General features: G+C 31.9%; 1 protein-coding gene across 1 annotated transcript in view; it reads left to right on the plus strand.

The window, feature by feature from the left end:
• SEMA3D (semaphorin 3D) overlaps positions 1-22,715 on the plus strand; it is a 115,013-nt gene that overhangs the window by 71,199 nt on the left and 21,099 nt on the right. Inside the window, exons 8-13 of the mRNA XM_011364373.2 lie at positions 4,671-4,785; positions 5,984-6,053; positions 8,305-8,449; positions 17,017-17,239; positions 19,630-19,718; positions 21,640-21,681. Coding sequence (XP_011362675.1) covers positions 4,671-4,785; positions 5,984-6,053; positions 8,305-8,449; positions 17,017-17,239; positions 19,630-19,718; positions 21,640-21,681 — 684 coding nt within the window. The remainder of the gene's footprint in view (positions 1-4,670; positions 4,786-5,983; positions 6,054-8,304; positions 8,450-17,016; positions 17,240-19,629; positions 19,719-21,639; positions 21,682-22,715) is intronic.

The raw sequence follows: 22,715 nt of genomic DNA on the forward strand, positions 1-22,715 counted from the left end.
GCTTTCAAATAACACACATTTTCTCACAGAAATCATACAAAGAATTCATTATTACATTAGGAGGAAGCATTTTGCCCTTCATATTAACATCTGAATGTATATTATTAAATGTCTGAGGATATTAGCATTATAAATAAAAGTCACATCTAGATAGATCTGCCTTCACATCTGCAGACATATGAAGTCATCCAATAGCTAGCTGACATACTGATTATTTTTGTTATTGAGCAATGATACTCCAATAAAAGAAGCACCATGTACAAAATATAATTTTAAGAGCAATTATAGACTTGTTTGTTTGTAGGTTATATAAAATATAGTATGTATTTTTTTCTTAAAACTCATTATTTTATTTCTTTGCTAATTATCAAATCTTTTAGTAATTCTTTATTGTGTAATAAATAACATACAGATACTTTGTCTGGTATTAGAGCTTTCCTTGATTTTACCCTAATTTACTTTTATAACATTTTCCTCCATTATTTCAATTTATTTCAGTCTTTATCTAAACCAAATTTGTCTCAGTTCTCCATACGTGTTCTGAATTGTTCCATCTCTCGTCCTTTTCCCCTAGTTTCCAGCACCTAGAATATTTCCTGGACCAATCTCTGTATGTCTGAGCCCACCTATTATTTTAAAGACAATATCAAATCTAACTCTTCAATGGAGACTATCCTCAATTTCCCATTACATAGAAATTTCAGAGAATACTCAAATTCTTTGGCATTTACCTATACTTTTCTAAAGATACTTATAGATTTTTACCTTTATTTGTAGTTAGTCACTAACTATTAAACATGTATTTATTAAACAACAAACAAGCAGGTTGTTAATGACATAGCTGGAGTGCATGTTGGGTAAAAGGAATAAGGGACTGCATTTTCTGGTGAGAATTTAAAATTATCAGAAAATCAACTAGATGTTATTTTGCTTTTTTTTATCACCATGTGTCAGCAATTCTAAACAGTATCAGTGCCAAAACACTATTGCCAGAGAAGTCTTTTGTTTGTCTGAGATCTAAACAATTGCTGTGGTTACCATTGTGTTTCTATTATGTATATGTACACACACACACACACACACACACACACACACACACACACACACACACAGTTAACCTCCAACACATGTAAATTCAGCTACACACATGTTCCAAGAGCAAGTTCACAATGACTTAGACTCATTTAAAATTTAAAACAGTGAGACATAGTGCAAACTGTGAAATGTGATATTTTATTAAGTGCAAATTTTAGTTCATATATGAAATACTTTATTGAAATTGAATGTCTTTAAATTTTGAAATCACTCTTCTTTTTTAAATTGTTGTAAACCTAAAGAACTAAAGAAAATAATTATTACTTATTCATACAGAGCTGTTACTAAAAATAATTCTGTTGTTTAGCAGACAGGAATGTGAAACATAATTCACCCTGGGTGTCATGATACATCCTTTGTGTTAGGTACTAAGGCTATAAAGATAGCTTTAGTCTCTAGTCTTGAGGTCCTTCTTTGCCTTCTCAGCTCTTCCCCAAATCTAAGAGGCTTCTGAGATTTGCTCCGTTACCATGATTATCTTAAAAATTGGATTTTCATACTAAAAGGGATATTTCTCTCACTTTGCACTTCTTCCTTTTCTTCCCTCTTTCCTCAAGAATGTCAACTATTTATATGACTTTTAATTCTCCTGTTTGAGGTAGTCATTTAGATGTTTTTCTCTAATGTAATTTAATTTTCAGAGATAAAAGAAGCACCGGGTAGACAGTTTTTAAATATTCACACTTGAAACTTGGCAGTGAACTTTTTATTAATTTTACAGAACATAGACTTCATGAAGGATAAACATTTTTATAGAGTTTATATTTAAAGACAAATACATTAATGGAAATAGTGGCTCCAAAAGTATTTTTAAAAGTCAAAATTCAGTCATTAATATATTTATACCATGAAATAGTCTCCTACTATTTATTATAAGCATTGCAGATCTAGTTGAGTCAAACAGAAATCATATTAATTTAGTGTTCATAGGGACATTAAATTAAAAATAAGAAATATATCTTTTTATGGTGAATTATTTAATAGCATAATGCTGTTGGGTTGGATGACAGAAGAAACATTAAAAATTGTTAAAGAGAAGCAAGAAGCAATAGGTAAAAGGTTAGTCAATTTTGAAACTAGTTTTTCAATGACTATCAAGAAGTAATAAAGACAACTATTATAGTATAATCAATGTAAGGAGATAGAAAAAAAAAGAAAAAAAAAACAAGAGATTTTCATGAGAAAATTCAAGAAATAAAAGGGAATTCAAACTTAAACTATGAATGCTAAATGCCCACAAGGAAGTACATTATCTGACCAGGAGAAAATAAAGGGGATGTGGAAGCAGTATACCGAAAATCTATACAGAAGAGATAAAGAATGACAGGTGCCTTTGATTTCTATCAAGAAGAACCTGTAATTCTAGAAAGTGAAGTGTGAAGAAATCCCTGAATGTATTGGGAAGAAATAAATCACCAGGGTTAGAATGGATACCAACAGAATTATTTCAAGCCACGGAGACTGGATCTGTTAGAATTCTGACAAGAATATGTCAACAAATATAGAAGATGTATCAATGACCTACCAATTTGTAGTGTTCAATAAAAATCCCAGTTTTCAAGAAAAGAGATGCCAAGGAGTGCAGTAACTATAGGACCATTGCTCTAATTTCCCATGCAAAAAAGTGATACTTAAGGTGATATAACAAAGATTTCTACCTTATATGAAGCAAGAAATGCTAGATGTTTAGGCTGAATTCAGAATGGAAGAGGAACTCAAGACCTAATTGAGAACATTCGCTGGATATTGGAGTGCTCCAAAGAATTTTAGAAGTTTAGTCTGTCTTTTAGAGATTGCAGTAAAGCCTTTGTCTGTGTGTATTGTAAAAAGCTATTTCTTGCTTTGAAAGAAATGGATATGCCTTAGCATTTGATTGTCTCAATGTATAACCTATATTTTGGACAGGAAATCACTGTTGATGCAAAATATGGAGAAATAAAGTGGTTTTCTATAGACAAAAGTGTTAAACGAGAGTGCATTTTTATCTACCTATTTATTTAATCTGTATGCAGAATATATTATATGATGAACTGGGGTAGACTCAGAGGAAGGAAGAGTGAAAATTGGTGGAAGAAATATCGTTAACTTAAGATATGTAGATGACACCATCTTACTGACAAAAAGTAACAATGATTTAAAGTGACTTCTGATGAAAGCGAAGACAGAAAGTACATTTTGAACATCAAGAAGACAAAATCATGACTAGAGAAGAAATAAACGATTTCAACATAGGCAATGAAGACACTGAAATCATTAAAGGTTTGCTTACCTTGGTTCAGTCATCAATTCAGATGGAGATTTCAGCCAAGAAATCAAGAGAAGGCTGAGACTTGGAAGGACAGCAATAGAAGAATTAGGAAAGATCATCAAGGGCAAAGATGTCATTAGAAACAAAAGCTAATGTCATCTACTCCCTTGTACTTCCAGTTATTATGTATGGATTTGAAGGTTGGATGAAGAAGGCTATTTGAAAAACAAATTGATTCATTTGAAATATGGCATTGGTGGAAAGCTCTGTAGACACCCTGAACTGCCAGAAAGACTAAGATGTGGACTCTATAGCAAACTGAGCCTGAAACATCACTGGAGGCAAAAATGACACAACTGAAGCTATCCTAACTCAGGTACATCATGAGAAGGCAGGTTCTTTGGAAAAGACAATAATGCTGGGAAAAACAGCAGGCAGCAGGAAAAGAGGAAGACCAAATACAAGATGGATTAACTCCATAAAAGAAGCCATAAGCATGAGTCTACAAGAGCTGGGCCCAACTTTGAGGACAGGACACTGGACATCACTCATTCATAAGGTCACAAGGAGTCGGAGCTGACTTAGTAACATGTAACACACATAACCCTTTCTATTTTATTTAATTGATTTAAATGCTTATGTTTTGCTAAACATCTAACGAATATTTAATGAAATATTTCAGAGTAAAATAAAATGTGGTAAAACAAGATTGCTTTTATTTGTATGTTACTATGTTTGTGTTGCCTTGGTATTTAATTAGTAGGGCACTAAATTTGGAAAAGATTATTTTAAGTCTATATCAAGACTTTTTTTTTCCCTAAGTATGCAAATATTTACCTAAATCATATGCATAATATACAAGTCAGTGCTAGCATTTATTGAACACAAGTTCTTGGCCTTATGCTAAGCATTTTACACAAATTTTTCCATTTAGTCATCATATAACTATATTTCAAAGCATTAATCATATTTTATTGATAAGAAAACAGAGACTTGGAGAAGTAAATAGCTTTTTGTAGGTAGGGAACAAGAATTGGGAGAGATGGCAATGATTCCAAGCCTGCCTTACTTTCTGTAGCCTTACATGCATCTGCTCATTCAGTAGAGCTATGCTGCTTGTATTGCATTCATTTAAGCATGAGAAAAGCATTTAATGTCGAAGGACAAAACCACCCTTTTCCTCATTTGAAAGTTCAGAGACTTAAATATGTAGGCTCTCTGTCTTTGTAAACGGCATTAATAAAGCACTGCCTGTTAATAACCACCAGTTTTAATCAGTGATAGAAATCATGGTGGTAAATCCATATCTTTATTTTCTTCCTTTCAGAATGATATAGGAGGACAACGGAGCCTGATAAACAAGTGGACAACTTTTCTTAAGGCCAGATTGATTTGCTCAATTCCTGGAAGTGATGGGGCAGATACACATTTTGATGAGCTTCGTAAGTCACATGTTTTATTTTTCTTTAAAAAAATTTTCTGCCTAATTCAGCATTCATTTTATATTAGCTCCAAATGCCTGATTATATAGCCCAGTACAGTTTGCAGGTGTGGTTCTTACTAAGTTTGACACGAAGAACGCTGAGGTGCTCTAGATCTTGGTGCCCATTGTAATGAAGCAATTCCTCTCTTTGTAAGTTGCCCTCAAAGTTAAGAGGGAAACAAAACTACAGCAAGAAGAAGAAGCTACTAGCTCTGGGACCACAATGTCCATCCATTCTCCGTACATGCAGTCTTTTACTTTGGAAGGAGCCACTGTCTGTAGGTAGCGAGACCTTGGGTTCCTTATTCTGTGGATGCCCTCTGCTGGAGAGCATGGGAGACGGTGAACTCTGACCTCTCTGAATTGTTAATAAAAAGAATACGCAGAGAAGCATTAGATAGCATCTTCTTCTTCATTTCCTCTCTTTATTTCTCTCGAAGCTAATTCTAGAAGGAACCTTTTCAGTCTCATATAAAGTTAGTGTCAATGGCTTTTATATTCTCGAACTTGTTTTTGTTGGCAATGTAAAAATGGTTATACCATTGATGATTTTGTCACTATTGCATTTATCAGTATTTAAGTATATATTCAGTATGGATGGATGATCTATAATGTATACAAGCATGATCTCATCTTAAATAATCTTTTAAAAACATAATTTACACATACTTTAGTATCAATACTGTACAAGTAATTACACAAGTAATGCTGCATAGGTAATTAACTTGTGTAGCTATTTTCGTATTGTTACTAAATAGATAAGTAAATTACTAATAAGTAGGTATAATTACAGGACAATGCTTTTTTACATTGGTAGATAAAAATAACCTCTTTTTTTGTTTCTGTTATATGGGACACTCATATGCTATCTTATTGCTAATTAGAAATAGTTGTGCAGATTATTAAGCAAATCATTCCATTTGTAGGTGTTTGAAGTAAACACCTAAGAGGTTAAATGTCCAAGTCAATGTCACATAACTAGTAAGAAAACCAGTCTTCTACTCTTAATTTCTTATGTAGTAATATAATGACTTTCACTGTTATCTTTACTTTATATATTGTTTAGAGTCTCAGAAATATAATATTACTAAAGAAAAAGCAAACATGTAAACTGAAAAATAAAAATACAGTGAATCATTATTTTTTCCCATTAATAGAAGATATTTACTTACTCCCCACAAGAGATGAAAGAAATCCTATAGTATATGGAGTCTTTACCACAACCAGGTAAGTTAAAAAAAGTTTGTAATTTTTCTAGAAAATTGTTGTATATTTGTAAGAAAATACAATTACATGTTCTTTTGTCCCTTCCTTTTGTGCAAAAACATAAACATTTTTCATTTCTCTTTTTCATCTAGTGTTTCCTAGAAATCTTTTAATATCAATACATAAATGTCTCTTTGTTCTTTTTACACCAGTGGAATATCTATCCCCTATATCAACTGCCACAATTGATTTAAGCAATCCCCTGTACATAGACATTTCCATCATTTCCAATCCTTTGCTGAGTACAAAGGCATATGCATATGCTAATAATAAATATATCAAGTTGTGTGACATAGAAGTAGTACTAAAGAAACATATGTCTTAGTCTTTGGTTAAGTTGGAATCATGAGATGGGACACGCATATGCTATCTTACTTGCACGTCCTCATTACCCCACAAAGATGGGAGTTTGTCTATTATTGTCACCATATCATCACTGTTCTACTAACATAGGCAAAAGAAGTTTGACCATGTTCAAAGTGCACCTTTATTCCTGTTACGTAGTACTGCCTTTGAAATACTTTTCACTTTTTTGCACAGCTCTGCTATCAATCTTTATCAATGTTGTACTGATATTTGTATTGGAGGAATTGGCAGTATCGGTATTGTCTTAGAGTAGTCTCACAGCCTCCTTTTGATTAAATTATTAAAATATTTTTTTTCAGGCAAATTGTAATTTCTTTTCTTGACATTACCCTCATTTATGTATACATTATACCTTATTCGAATGTACTATCGGCTCTGAATCTATCAGAAAACAAAATACTAATTGGTTAATTATAAGATATAGAATATGAATGTTTAAATATGAGACTAAAGAAGTTGCTATTTTGGGCTCCATTTTTTTGCTAATTTATGTCTGAACTAAAAAGGTGCCGGAAGAGCTAATGCCTGTAGTTACTCAAGTTAAGTGTCTCAGCCCTAGTCCTCTTGGCATCTTTCCATTCCCAGAACAGTCTTTGAAGTCACTGTGTGTTCCACACACAAGGCGTAGATATGTGCCAGGGAGATGTACTCCCAAGATAGTTCTCTTTTTCTCCTACCAAGTTTCTGCCCACCCAGAGTATGAAGTTACAAGTCAGCTCTTTGTTCTTGGTATGCTTTATTATCTTATTTTTAATGCCGTCCTGAAGACTGAGGTAATGTCGGATGCATGTCACAACCTTTATCCAATGAGAAGATGTAATAATAGCAATGCCATTAATGATGCATCATTCTTTTAAAGTGTTGTAGGCAAAGCGTGTGAGTTTTATGGGAACATCAACTCCTTTTTTGGCAGCTAATTTTCTCTCAGCTTCCTGTTTACTGTCAGCTCCCAGTATTTCCCGTTAATGTAATTCCAAGAATATTAATGATTAAGTTACTGCTGCTAGAGAATCCTTAGCTCATTTGTGTATTGCTGAGATGATATGTCTCTTAGATCATAAAGGATGATCTTGTTTTTAAGAACAGGAATCACTGAAAGTTTTAGACTCAGAGAAAATGTCTTTTAATTTCCAGAAATAAAACAGAAACAGAACATTTGATGATAGTGTTAACAGTTTTCATCTTTAGTAGGCAAAAATTTGTTGAATTCTTGTGGAGCTTTTCCACCTCTTAATTATAAGTGCTCCAACCCTATGTAATTATAATTAATTTTAAGCATTGATAAGTTACATATATAAACTCAAATTCGAGAAAGAGCAAAAAAGATGATTTCATCATTTTTAAATTGATAAAAAATTATGTGAGGAAGTTAATAGTCAGTATTTATTAATATTCACTCATGTTAAGAAAACAGACATCATAGATAATTATTGATTACATATCTAAATTATATTTTTTTAAGTAGTTAATGTACCTTTTTATTTTGTAAGTTCTTTAGAAGGCGTCATGCTATATTAACTTCAAACAAAATTCAAGAGCATGTAGATAAATATAATACTATTTTCTGTATGTTTTTTTCTATCCTCCAATTTTCTAGGTAATTCCTATTTATCCATCAAGTGTCAATTTAGATGCCACCTACTCCCTGAAAACTTACCAGACAGCCCATCTGCATGCTACTGAGCTTATCGTCATTACCTATAATGTAACTATTACCACACTTTATTCAGGATTATTTGGCTGTAAGAACATGCCCACATTTTGTCTGCAGTGCCTATCATGTTTGCGCTCAACAAATGCCAAAGAATGAACCAGAGAGTGCTTGAACTTTGGTACTTTTTTTCAGCTCAATCTTCAAAGGCTCTGCTGTTTGTGTGTATAGCATGGCTGACATCAGAGCAGTTTTTAATGGCCCATATGCTCATAAGGAAAGTGCGGACCATCGCTGGGTGCAGTATGATGGAAGAATTCCATATCCCCGACCTGGCACAGTATGTATCTAATTTAATAATCAAATTATTTTGTTAAGTCCGTATTCTCTTTTTAAATCTATTATAATAAACTACTATTTGCCACAGCAACAAGTACTGTGTTTTTTAAAACAATTATTATTTATTTACAGTGATGTATTAGCATTTTCATTCTTTGCTGGAACTTAACATTTTCTTTTGAGTAAGAAGTTTAAGTACTACGGGAAACAATGGAGTCTATCGTAAGGTGTGTACTATGCAGAGAATATAGTGCTTATCCTCAATAAGTCTACAGAATCATCAAAATGATTTAGTATCTAGAATGTCAAATATTTTAAGATAGATGGAAATGCCAAATAAGTATTTATTCCCATCTACAGTGCTATATATAGTTAGAGCCCCCACTTCTACTTTCAGAAGACTACATCTTTCTGTTCCAAACTAAACTCAGATTATGTCTACGCTTGTTTTACATGGAGAGTAACCATGTATGCCATTCTAAAGAATTTATTTATGTAAAACAAAAATACTGAGATATTTTAAAATTACTTTTTATTGGCCAACCTTTTCTAATTGGTTCTGTGTAAGAAGAGTGATGACCACTCCTCCTGAAGGGTTTGTAGGCAGTATCTAGAAAGCTATAGTATCCAAAGGATATCAGGTTTTTCCAAGTAACTAGTTATATTTATATTCTCTTTGAAATCGCTATGACCAAAATTGAATATGTTTAAAATCATAAATAAATATGTAACCTTTGTGCTTCATTACTTTATTTGTTAATATTTATTTTTTTATTTGCATACAATTCAATTTATTGAATATTTTACATCATATTTCATATTTGGAGGTCTGGTGTTGAAGTTTAGAAACATCATATACCTAATGTGAAAATTTGTTATACAACTATGCTTTTTATAAACTAACTTTACCATTTTAAATAACTGTATTCATAGTCATTGAAATTATATTTCACAGTATATCAAGTAACTACACTTGTAAAATTTGAGAACCTGAGAACAAGAATAGATGATAGAGACCATGTAATTCACCCTCAGTTTACAGAAAGAAACTGATGCCCAAAATAACTAAATAACTTTCCAAATATTATATCATGAAACACAGCAGAATAAAAGAGAAGTGTTGGAGTTTTCTGACCAGTCATCTCTTCTTTATTCTTTAATATTCTCTAATATTCACTTATTCCCTAAAAATATCCATTTAGTATAGTACTGAATGTCCTATCTAAAATTAACTGCATTTATTTTCACATAATCTTTTCCATTCTTTCTTTAAAGTTTTTTTGAAGCAGCCTAATTTTAGTAATTTTTGTTTAATTGAAGCTATGATTCTTCTTGTTTTCTACAAACCTCTAGTTCAGAAATTTTAGTCAAATTTGTTATTGATTATACCTCATGATCCAGACAGTAATAAGGACTTATATGTTATCTCAGTACATCCTTTGACAATATAATAATGTAGATATTTTATGGATAAGAAACAGCCCAATGAATGTAAGCTCTTGCTTATGGTCTCATCGCTTGTGAAGTGATGAGACTGGGATTAAATTTAGATCTACGTAATTACAAATCAAATGCCGTTAACCTCCATGCCATTCTACCTTCAACGTGATAAAAGCAAACAACCAAACAGAACCTGACATTGTTACCCCAGGGACTGATTTGTTTGCTGTACAAATAATAATTAATTTTTTAAACCTTATTTCACTTGTCATTCCTTTTATTGTAATTTCAGAGAACACATCATAGTTTAATTCAAGCATTGCTGAATAATATGCTTTCTATAAAGTGTCAGAATCTTTACTGAAAGCTACCTTACACTTAAGTTAAAAATTTTAAGTAGATTATTTTAAAAACTACCCTTGCTTTTACATTTTCTTTATCCATATTGCTGTTAAGTTTGAGTTCTTGGTTATTCTCCTAGCAGTGCCTTCCGTTGACATTATCAGTCAGGTAAATAAACACAACTTTAAATGTGCCGTAGCTATTTTAATTTTTTAGTTTTGACATAATTACGTACTTCCTGGTCAAATCAAACCTATACTCCTAGCCTTACAGTGACGTTACTACCCTACGATATGAATAAGCCTGGAAACTCAGGGATGAACAGGGATAAATTTAAGGAATTCTTTTACTTCAATGGATTGTTCTGCCCTCTGGTGTCCAAATAGCATGTCTGAACAAACTTCATTTTGTTCAGATAAATTTTCTAAATCATGTTGGACTGAGAGTCTTGGTAATAAGTAGTTTTAAGTGAAATAAAATATAGAAGAATCCACTATACAGTGAGTGGTACAGGTCAGATATAGAAACCAAACTGAGATCAGTCCAAAAATAACAGGCTGCTAGAAAAAATCTGGGGAGGATTTTTAAAGGCAAGAGATTTTATTTTTGATATTTGATTTATTATAAAAGATTTACTCTGTAGTTTCATTCTGTCAATAAAGAATTTTTAGGATTTATTCATAAATGAAAAATAGTAAGGTTTACTTAAAAGTGAGTTTTAGTTTTTAACCATTCTCTCATCAAAAAAAAAAAGAGAAGAAATACTTAAAAAAAAATTGTTGTGGTAAGAACATTTAACATGAAATCTACCCTCTTAACAGATTTTTAAGTGCGCAGTACAGTATCGTAATCTATGGGTATGATGTTGTACAGTAGATCTCTAGAACGTGTTGATCTTGTGTAACTGAAGTTCTACACTCATTGATTAGTAACTTTCTGTTTTTCACTCCTCTCAGACCTTGGCAGCAATCACAAATCTATTCTTTGCTCCCATGAGTTTGCTTTACATACCTCATATAAGTGGGATCATGCAGTAATTGTCCTTCTGTGATTAACTTATTCACTTAGCATAGTGTCTTTCAGGTTCATCTATGAAGTCAAATATTGCAGGAGTTTCTTTTCAAGGCTGAGTAATATTCCATTGTATGTATATACCATTTTTTTTTTAAATACATTCATCCATCGATGAACATTTAGGTTGTCTCCACCTTTAGCATGAAGGTTCCTCAAAATTTAGAAATAGAGCTACCATATAATCAAGCAATCCACTTCTGGGTATTTATCCAAAATAATTGAAATCAGGACCTTGAAAAGAGATTAGCACTTCCATGTTCACTGCAGCACTATTCGCAGTAGCACACTGTGGAAAGTACCTGTTTTTGAAGTTAAAATATTAAGAAATTATGTTTTGCTACTCTTGAATCATTTTACCACAGTTTTTTTTTTTTTACAATTTCTAAACCTCTAATTTTGTAAAAATAACTTTTTAAATTCCATTTTCCCTAAAATGGTTACTACCTTTACTGTTAAACTTTTAAACTTTATTTTTAAAGATCAAAATTTACAGATGAATTTCCAAACTAGGGTCCATTTTTGGTAGAGAGCAAAACAAGATAGTTATCAGTACTATCTTTTAGTTTTCTAACTTGATCTAATTGATTTTACTTTGTGTACCCTGATGAATGATAAACACATTTGTAATTTCCACTGATAGCTTAAATATTAGCAAAACTTTGTCATTTTAGTGAGAAAAGAGAAAAAAATGTGAAAATGTCCTATAAAAACTTGAAGTATTGTTAAATCTCACATAGTCAAAAAGAAGTGTCTAATTCTATTTTAGGAATTCAGATCTTTAGAAAAATTAAAAATTCTTTTTCATAATTCATATTTATGTATTAATCAATTAGCTATTTAATTTAACTGCCCACTACAAAAACAATCTTGATTGATTTTTCAACTACCACCAAAAGTAAAATAATGAAATATCTTCCTCTGTGTAAGAAGCCTCACCATGAACAACCCCTCGCATGGTTTTATGCTAAAGAAAATCAAAGGTGAAGTCTAAACAGTTTCCTTCCTTTACAGGAGAACCATTATTGTCTCTCTGCTATGAGATAAAATCTCCCAAACGTAGATGTGTAATAGTACTTATTTATTTCCCAAGAAATGATCAGACTTTCTAACACACTAAAAGGCATTGAAAAACCACTAAGTTCTTTTGATTTAGGTCCTCTGGAAAGTTCATCATACTAAATATGCTACCATGGATCAGCTCTGGGTCCTGGCATAATTGCTCTAGAAAGGCATTTTTTACCCTAACACCTCAAACCATCACTGTCTTGACTGAGATAAGTTTATGACTTTGCTTCAACAAAGCAAATCATGGAGGGATTGCATCATATAATGATACATAATGCCAATAACTTGATCTGTCTAGCAGACTGGATAGCTGTAATGGGGCTTAACCCAGAACTAGAATGATTGCTGAGAAATTCCAGCTTTTACCTTGGAAACAGCAGGTTTTTGAGATGACTATGTAATCCACAAGTTTCAAAACTCTTTGAGCATCTTGTTTCCTTTTCCTGATCCACCTCAAATATTTGGCTTTTGAGCAATGGAATATTCATAGTTAGGTGATGATTCTCAGATTTTTGTATCTTCATGAATATCCTAAATTAGATCTGGGTTGTAACTTAGGCTGGCACCATTAAATAAGAGGTTTTTTTTTTAAATTATTATTTTGTAGATAAGAGATGTTTTAAGGTTGACTTAAAAAACATAGATGTGCTGACCAAAGAAAAATATGTAATTTAAAAATAATATACTAAACTTCCTTTTGATTTTAGAGTTTTAGACTATGATAGTCTTCCCAAAAGGGAAAGAAAAATAGTGGAAAAATTCTCTCTCAGTGTCTCACGCTATCCTCTCATTTATGCATCTGAGGAATATGGCTAACATTTTGTTGTTGTTTTTTGTTTTGTTTTGTTTTGTTTTACGTAAGGCTTTTCTAATTAATTAAAAATCTGTTGAAAAATAAGGAAATCTCATTTTATGCATCACTGGCTCTTAGATACCTCTCTATCATATAAAAATTTATGGTTTTATTTTCTCCTCATTAATTCACTGCATGGATGTCCACTTATTGAATAGCAAACTATTACTTTGTCACCATTTCTCTAAATTACTGAGGATCTCTTTAATTTAATTTAATTTAATTTAATTTAATTTAATTTTTTTTAAGTTTTGATTCTAGAGAGTTGAGCAGAGACAGGACTAGATTCTGGGCTTCCTGATTCCAAGTTCCTAAAACATGACTATCATTTCTCTTTAACTGTATATAGGCTGTGTTTCTCTGAAATGATGAGAGGCATATGATTTCTAGCATAAATAAATCTTTTCAACTAGCTTTTAGCTTTCTTTTCCATAGAGCCAATATTCACTTTTAAAATGAGGTTCTCCAAATCCCAGGCTACTTATGTTCAATAATGTTTTCCTTTTTTTTTTTTTCTGTTATAGAAATTCCTCTAAGAGAAGAGGAACCTTAAAAAAAAGGAGAAAGAGAGACAGATTTACCTCTGTTTTTGTACCCCTGGCCTTTCGTTCTCTGATATCGAATATAGCGTCTTTCCTTGTTCATAGTTGTTATAAACTAACTCTTAGATGAATAAGCAGGGGGATAGGATGGCACCTATTAAATTTGCATCTTTTACTTTGTAAATAAAAATCAGATTTCCTTTGTGTATTTAGTCTCTTCTTCCCAGTTTGCTAGAAATGAAAGCCCATTTCAGTCTTTCCTTGTGCCAATTCTTCCCTCCCATTAGTCACTTCTCTGATTTGTTTAAAAGGAAACTGCAACCTGTAGAGAATAGCCTGAAGCAGCAGGGGGAGAAAACTCTTAACAGCTGTCTGGTGCCTGGCCAAGGGCAAAGTTCTCCCATTGGATAAAAACCATTTTTCTCCTCTTATCCATTGCTTCCCACTGCACTACTAAAGGCCATATACAAACACCAAGATCTGCCAAGCATAACATGATCACACCTAGCCAGCTGTGGCTGCCAGCCATAAGAGATAGGCTCTGAATCAGGGCTTGCTGTTACTGGGTTTACTCTTTCATCTCAGGGTTTGTCTGGGCAGGTCTCTTTTCTATTCTTGTGCTGATATTGTTTCCAGCAAGATAATGACATTTTAAATTTGGAGTAATTGCTCTCTTTTTTCCCTCTCAAATTTTAAACTACCTTAGAGTTTTTCAAAACAGTAGATAGAAACACAGATAACCTCCTTGTTTTATTTCCAACAGTCACAGGAGCTAAATAAATGGAAGTCAGGCAAATGTTGAAATGCTGGAGGCAGAAATAAATGACCCTCTACAGTATATTCAGATGGACCATGTTAATTCGTAGAAATAAAAGTACCTAAATACAGAGAAAAATTCACTAGATTTTTAATACCTGGAATGTGTAGCTGCAATTGGAAAATTTTCTAGGATTTTTTTGAAGAAAAATAATTGAATATCATTATTTGCTTTAGATGTAGTGTTTTTCCATACTTTCTCTTTCTTCTTTACAGAATTTTTCTTCCCTATGTTACCTGCATACGTTGCTTGGCATCTCAAGTTATTTTTAGATATGTGAGCTATGCAGCTATATGATATCAAAGGAAAAATTCTTCTGGTTTTTAATGTACTACAATAACAATATTTGGTTCAAACTGTACTATCTTAAACCTTAGGAAGTAATTCGACCAAATCACTTTCATTTGTGAAAGCATAGTGGCGACATGGATCTGAGAGATCACGCACAGCAACCTAGAGGAAAATGATCTTATGCAAATATGGGCAGTGTGCCATGAGGAAAAGTTGCCATAAGAAAACAGACATTTTCAAAGATTATTTTATAATCGTCAATAGAAACCAGGTTTTCCTTCTCTTTTTTTCTTAGATTTTATTATACTTAAACCTTTTGTCAGTGATGAGCAGTGAAGAAAATTGTCATATTTGTTTCTTTGCTAAATGTTTCTATCTTCATTTATCTATAGTTTCACCCATTGAAATTTTGAATTATTTGAAAATTTGATACCAAAAACTATGGCCTGAATGTCATGATATTAATTATTTCTTTTGAAATTTTGGCTACTGCATAACTGCAGCTGCAAAGTCAAAAGAGATTTTTTTTCCCCCTAAGTTGGTAGGCTGTTTCAAAAATGTAATGCGGGCAAAATCCTGCTTTGCTTTGATTTTAATGATAGACCAACCAGATTGTACCGCAGGCATTATAAGCTATAAGCCCACTATGAATCGCCTTTGACTGAGCCTCAAACATGCAGCCTGTAATTGGGCAAGAGCTTTGAATTATTTGAGCTCCATATCCATTTTTAGGCACGGCTTAATCTATTTAATATAGAGTTCCTTCCATTATAGAGCTGACAGATTCCACTTGACTGAAGGCTAAGTGCTAGAAACAATGACTGAAGAAACAGACTTAGATCTTTATCCCAACATCCAGTGTAAGAATATGCTAATTACCAAATGGCCAATATTTGAGGACGTTTCTAAACTCTTTTGTGCAGACCTGAGACAAATAAATAGATATCAAGAAAAGATCAGTGTCTTAAGACCAGACATGAAAGATTTTTTTGAAAGACAAAGATATTCTCAAATTTAGAAATTGTTAACAGATTATTTTTTGTACATTTTTTTTTTGATATTTCTCCTAGTTGAGTAAGCTATTATGCTTTTATTGGTGTAAAATTGGGTCAGGGTCACATATTGTGACTTTTAAGATATCCCACTACCTTTAGTTCTTTGAGAATGACCCTTTTTGAATACTTCTACTAAGAAATACAGTATGTTTTGGAGTCTTGACAGGATTCTAATTAGTGCCTAGTATGAATGGTTCAATTCAGTGGGATTATTTACAACTTTTCTCAAACTAAAATATGGGAAAAGCAGCATTTTCTTACAGATTATCCTCAATGTTGCTCATTTTCTTCTCTGTGCCTGCATCATATAGCCGGTGTTCCATTCCAAAAGAACGTCTTATTAGCCTATTAAGAATTCAAATGTGATAACAGAATTATTCTGCTGTAACTTCCTAAATTACAATACATTGAAATTGCAAAACAGATGTAGGATATCGGAGTGGAGATATTTACTTAAAAAAGGCATTATAAAGTAATTCTCTATTCAGAGTCTTTGGGTAGACATCAAATTCATTTATTTTGTACTAGTATGATTTTTTTACTTTTTCCACCAGGGGGCAGGCTATGCTAACTATTGAATTAGTGAACACTAAAAGGTACACAAGAGGCAATTTTAGACAAAAGTAAGGAAGTTCCACAGATCCTCGAGGAGAAGAGCTATTGAATTGTTTACAGTATAATTTTCACACTAGTTATAATTATGTTTTTAATTTAAAACTGAAATCTTAAATTAATTAAATTGAAAATAATGGTTTCTCATATATTCTCATGTTTGTAGATTACTTTCCATAATTATTTCAACTCAGATTTCATGAATCTTTGTAAAAAACAATAATCATCATAAGAAATGGATTTTCTGTGGAAACTTTAGAAAATAGAGATAAATAGATATAATTTAGAATATTTTAAGAGAGAAAACTGTATTTAAATATATTTAAGATAAACTGCATTTACTTACAAGTACATGTGATTTCATATTGATTCTGTTGACCATTCCTTTCATATTGTCAATTATAAGCCTTAACAGTTTTACTAGATAAGTATAAATTTCTCAAGTGCATGAACAGCACTCGTCTCATTTCTTCTCAGTGTCCAAGCAAAACCTATGACCCGCTGGTCAAATCAACTCGAGATTTTCCAGATGATGTCATTAGTTTTATCAAGCGGCACCCTGTGATGTATAAATCAGTATATCCAGTTGCGGGAGGACCAACATTCAAGCGAATCAATGTGGATTACAGACTGACGCAGATTGTGGTGGATCATGTTGTCGCAGAAGATGGCCAGTATGATGTAATGTTTCTTGGAACAGGTACCTAGAACCAGATTATGCTTTCTTTCAAAGGTGTTTTCAATTAATAGACAAAACAAAACCTTCAAAATATTTATTGGTCAAAAATATGTACTGCTCAAAATTATTAGCTAATATCTAGTCAATACTTTTTTTGTTCTCATATTCAAATGTCTCAATCTTTATTTATAGGAGGACGATGCCTCACCCCTGTCCACACTCACACCTGACTCTTTTTTTCATTAGTTCTTTTCTTGTGATTTAAGTAGAGATTTTTGAGATTCCCTTGCTAGGGAATTCTCCAGACCAGAAAAGGTACATCTCTTTCCAGATGGTCACTTGTTAGTATTTTTAAAAATTGCATGACATATGCTTTTAATTGACAATCATAAATATCTCCCAGCCTCCTTTAGTGTTATTTGAGATTTCAAAATATATTTGTATATTATGACTGCAATGTGCCTGCTATATATTAGGTGCTCAATACGTATTTGTTGAATTACTATGGACTAAAATTAAACAAATGAGGCAAATCAGTGTTTCTTTATTTGCAAATTTCACATTTCCTTTCCCCTTCAGAGATATCTGATAAGCCTTATGCCAAAAGCTCCCTTCACTCATCTTGAGAATTAATGACTTAAGATGGCTTTTCAAAAAAGTTAAGCATTGCTTTGTAAAGCTGTTTAAATAGAAACTTCTTAGAGATTATTTTTCTCTTCCTTGAATTTTGTAGATTAAGTATCATTTCCATTATTGGAAGTTTTATGTATGTATGTATGTATGTATGTATGTATGTATATATGTATGTATGTTTGTCAAATCAGTAATTATAAAATGATGAAGAAAAGTTTTTTTTTCGGAAGGAAAACTGTTGCTTATTTAGTGGATCTCAAAAATAAGAAACTTATTATCTAATAATATGTGAATTCTAATGGTAGTAAGTATAAAGTATCAGTAAAACAAAAGGACTGTATCTTAGTTGGTATGTCATTTAATGGATCAGACATTGCATAAAGATAGAAATTAAAGTTTTTTCAAGAAATGAACATTCTTACTGAAATAAATTTTTAGGAGTACAAAACAGCTTTAGAATAATTTTATCTTAAAAAATATATTGGTTCTACAGAAGTTAGATTTATTAGAAAGCATGTGTGTAACAAACTCCAAGAGCTTTCAAGAAACTAGTCAGACCTAATTATGTTGCAGATGGCAATACCGAGGCCCAGGAAGAGAAATGACATTCTCAAGATTTCTTCTGAAGCATTAGAACTTGAAATAATTTGATTGTCACTTATTCTAATGAGTTTGCCACTTGATTTGACTACCTACCCAAAGCTGATTCCTAGGTCTTGAACATTTCAGTATCATAAGTGCCATTCAGCCACTAGGTGGTACTACCTAACTTTTACTAAAAAAATTATGAGTATACTAAGATAGGTGAATTTTCAATGATGACATTTGGAAAATGTATATTTAATATTTTTTAAAGATTCTAGAGTCACTTAAGAACAGAGCTGAATAATCCAGACAATGTTATGCAAACAAGATTATTACGGTACATGTTAATATACTCCAACTCCAGTGCTCAGTTCAAAAGCATCTATTTTGTATAAGTTAATTTCTAAATGGGATTTTTTTTTTTTTCCTAAAATGTTCCTTAGATTTGTCTTTCAATAATAGTGTGCCACTTTGTGAAACTGAAATCTAAGATCTTGTATTTAAGGCATTTTTTCAAAATGTCATTTTTTGGTTTATATTATTAACCATTTTATAGTCTTTTAAATTGAACTAAAATAATTTTAAACAAAACTTCAGTTTCTAGCCCATTAATAATGTTTTCGTATGTAAAATACATTTGATAAGTTACCTACAGTTTCTTCCATGTAGATAGCTTAAATTATTCTCTTTCATTTGTTAACATTATTAAATATGTGCATATACACATGTACATACACACATGTACACATATATGTATATATACGTATATATCTCTTGCCTTTTATGGTGAATTAAATATAAGTACTGAGTAAATATTTCTTACATTATTACATTACATCATTTCTTATTCTAATATATTTTAACCTTTTTAATTAAATTTCAAAAATGTCATTTCACTTTGTTACCATTTCAACCAATATTTAAATGAGACATATATATTTCTTTTGTTAGGAATATACTGCCTTTTAATATTTTCTTTATAAATATGTATTTTCATGAGATAAAAGTTTCAATATTTTGGAAGAAGAGAATCATATACATTAAGCTTCACTTCTTACATGCTTTATTTAGTCTATTTTCTTGAAAGACATCTAAAGAAAAATCAGGAGAGTCATGTGAAGGTTGTTAGGAATATGCTTACAACTAAACATTGATGTAGAATCAGCAAGATCACGGGTAATGTGTTTTTTCAGACATTGGAACCGTCCTAAAAGTTGTCAGCATTTCAAAGGAGAAGTGGAACATGGAAGAAGTAGTGCTGGAGGAGTTGCAGATATTCAAGGTAAGACACAGTCCAGAGTTCTGGGAGAAGAGATGTTGAAACTGAATAGCCCTTGATATATGACACCTTTGTTTTAATGCATCATCTCTTTTCCTAGAGAACTCTTTGCAAATAACTCCTTTATTCTTTTACCTTAAACAGTGAGAAAAAAATTTTAAAGCGACTAAGAATAGGACTCACCTTTCCCTGAAGAATACCACTGAATTCAGGGCCCCTGGGGTTGCCCCTCATTACTGCATTCTCTGAGCTTACCGTCAGACAAATTGCCACAGCAGATGAAAGCCTGGGGTCTCTTTTACCATCCAGATGCTTTTCTGCTTGATCAATTTTACTTTTCAATTTTTCCTCAGTCGAATTTGAGGAAACTGCAAGAGTGAATAAATCATGTTCCCATGCTTTTTGTAAGAATTTTGTTTTTTTCAAAAAGGCTGCATGATAGTGAGTCTTCATATATGCTAAATATCCCTCACACACCGAAAGAGTTAGTAGATCTAAAATAATAGTTCTTCAGATTTTGGAAATGCTTTTGACTTTTAACAATAAATTTGAATTGTGGTATTCTTTGTAGGTCTTCAATGATATTAAATTTAAAATTATTTTTGGAAAATAACATTAGAAATAAAAAAATTGTATTTATTAGAAGAACTTTTAAAAATATCCTGTGACTTTTATAACATTTTTGTTGAAACAGTTTATTAAAATAGACTGTTTCTGTGTAAACAGCTATTGTCAAAAGAGAGTAGAGCCCTCCACTGTGAGGGGCTCAAGTTAATTAACTTGCTGGGTTCCAGGATCCTGTTTACATTGTGAGGATAACAGTGGTCAAGGAGTTAACAAGAACAAGACCTGCTATCTGGTGGCTGCCAAAAACAAAATCTTGGGTGGTTCCTAAGGGAGAAGCTGATGTCAAATATAAATGTGAACTTAAAGGTCAAAATTAAGCTCCCATAACACATATAGGCACATTAGAATAAGTCTCATTTGGTATTTGTTAGTGGTCAAGAGGAATTGTTTGGATTCCACTGTTAAGATTTAGTAATGAACCTTTTTGCTTAATTCATAACAAAAAGTTAAGGGCTAGAACTTTATCACTTTAAAATTTTTTCCTCATATATTTAAAAAAACTGCTACTGTTTGTCTATTAGTAAATATTGACTGGTGAGGAATTAATTTAAGTAGATATGTATATAAATAGATGATAATGATGATAGATAGGTAGATAGATAGATAGATAGATAGATAGATAGATAGATAGATAGATAGATAGATAGATAGATAATAGGTAGATAGATGATAGATAGATAAAAAATTTAAAACATTTTATTTTTTTTTAGTTTGATAGTTTTTGTGTTTATGTTTCTGATTTTATATTTCATGCATAGAGCCATATTTTCTAGAAATAAAATTGGCCCTAGTTTTATCGAGAAATTATGTGCCTCAGTACCTTTCAGTGTTCCAAAAAGAATGTGGTCATACACAAGAAGCATTATCTAACTCTTCAGAACTCTGCTACTTGAACAAGTTTTTGAACTACTGATCTAAGTAAGAGCAGAAAGAGGTAATAAATAATTATGGAGATGTTCTTGTCAACACTAGTTTGAATTATATGGAAGCAGTTAAGATAAGCAGATTTAGAAGAAGGAGAAACCTTGTGGGTAACAGAATGATTTTCAATGTAGTGTTTCTCATATATTTAGGTGATTTTTCTTTAATAAGAAACTTTAAAATGACTGTTTTGATCATTTTTATTAAGGTAGAATCACTACACATTAGAAAGAAATAGCAAACATTAAGATTCTTTCCTCCCCTGTATAACAAAGCCTTGAAGTTTACTTCAATAATCTTTAGTACAAAATAAAACAACATAGTGGCTACTATAAAAGGCTGTTAATGATTATTAATGTTTAACTTCTATTTTCAGCACTCATCAGTCATCTTGAACATGGAGTTGTCTCTGAAGCAGGTACTTAATTTTTGTGTAAAAATTAACCAGGGTTAGTAGATCCTGAATCAAAGTTAATTTTTATGGAAAAGCCATTGAAATTGGAAGTTAAATTATAAATAATATAAAAAGCTCTATAGATTATGTGTTTCTTTTATAACTTAATAAAGGCTGTTGTTTCAGCCTTGCCTTAGGAGAAATGAAACCAAATTTTATTAATTAAATAATATATTCTCCCTTTCCTTTGGCTCTTGAAAATTGAGCTCACTTTTCTAGTCTCATGAGGATGTCTTTCTGTCAAGGCTGTAAGTAATTCATGCAGAATACCAATCTTAACCATTAAAAATGGTTTTTAATCAGGGAGTCTAGGAATTAGACTGTGGATTGTGGTGCCGAATAGTCCAACAGTTAACCTCCAACCTACCACTTAATATTTGACTCCCACAATCAATTTCCTCAACAGCAAAGTAGAAAAATAATATCCACCTCCTAATAAATAGGATGATGGCATGCACAATTCTAGACAGAGAGCTGGTATATTATAAGTGTGAAGTAAATGGTAACTAAAAATAATAACAATAATTTTTAATATGACTTCACAGTTCTCGGATGTGATACTCCAAGTCCTAATTGATTCAAGAGATTCAGACTTGCATTCCCATTTCTATATGTATCTCTAAAATTTAAGAAGGTCATGTGATAATATATTCGACGTTAAGGTGTTGTTAAAAGTGTCTTAGACTATTATGCCTAATACAATATAGGGATTATTAGGGAAAAGAACTGGAAATGACTCTGGGGGAATAAGACTGAGCAAGATAGGTAGATTAGGTACATCTTTATATGTCCCCCTAAGAAGTTTAATAATTTTATATAAGGAAAAAACAAAATCTTTAAAAATTTTAAGCAGGAGAGAATTGTGATAAGATTTTCCTTTAGAAAGATCAATCTGGTGTGACAGTGTGGAAGATTGATTGAGTCTTGGGTTAAAGGTGGGGGTTGCTGAAAAACAAGACTGAAGCCAGTAGAAATATTAGGACACTTACAAGTAATCC

This window comes from Pteropus vampyrus, unplaced genomic scaffold, assembly GCF_000151845.1.
Source record: "Pteropus vampyrus isolate Shadow unplaced genomic scaffold, Pvam_2.0 Scaffold4, whole genome shotgun sequence".
Taxonomy (NCBI): domain Eukaryota; kingdom Metazoa; phylum Chordata; class Mammalia; order Chiroptera; family Pteropodidae; genus Pteropus; species Pteropus vampyrus.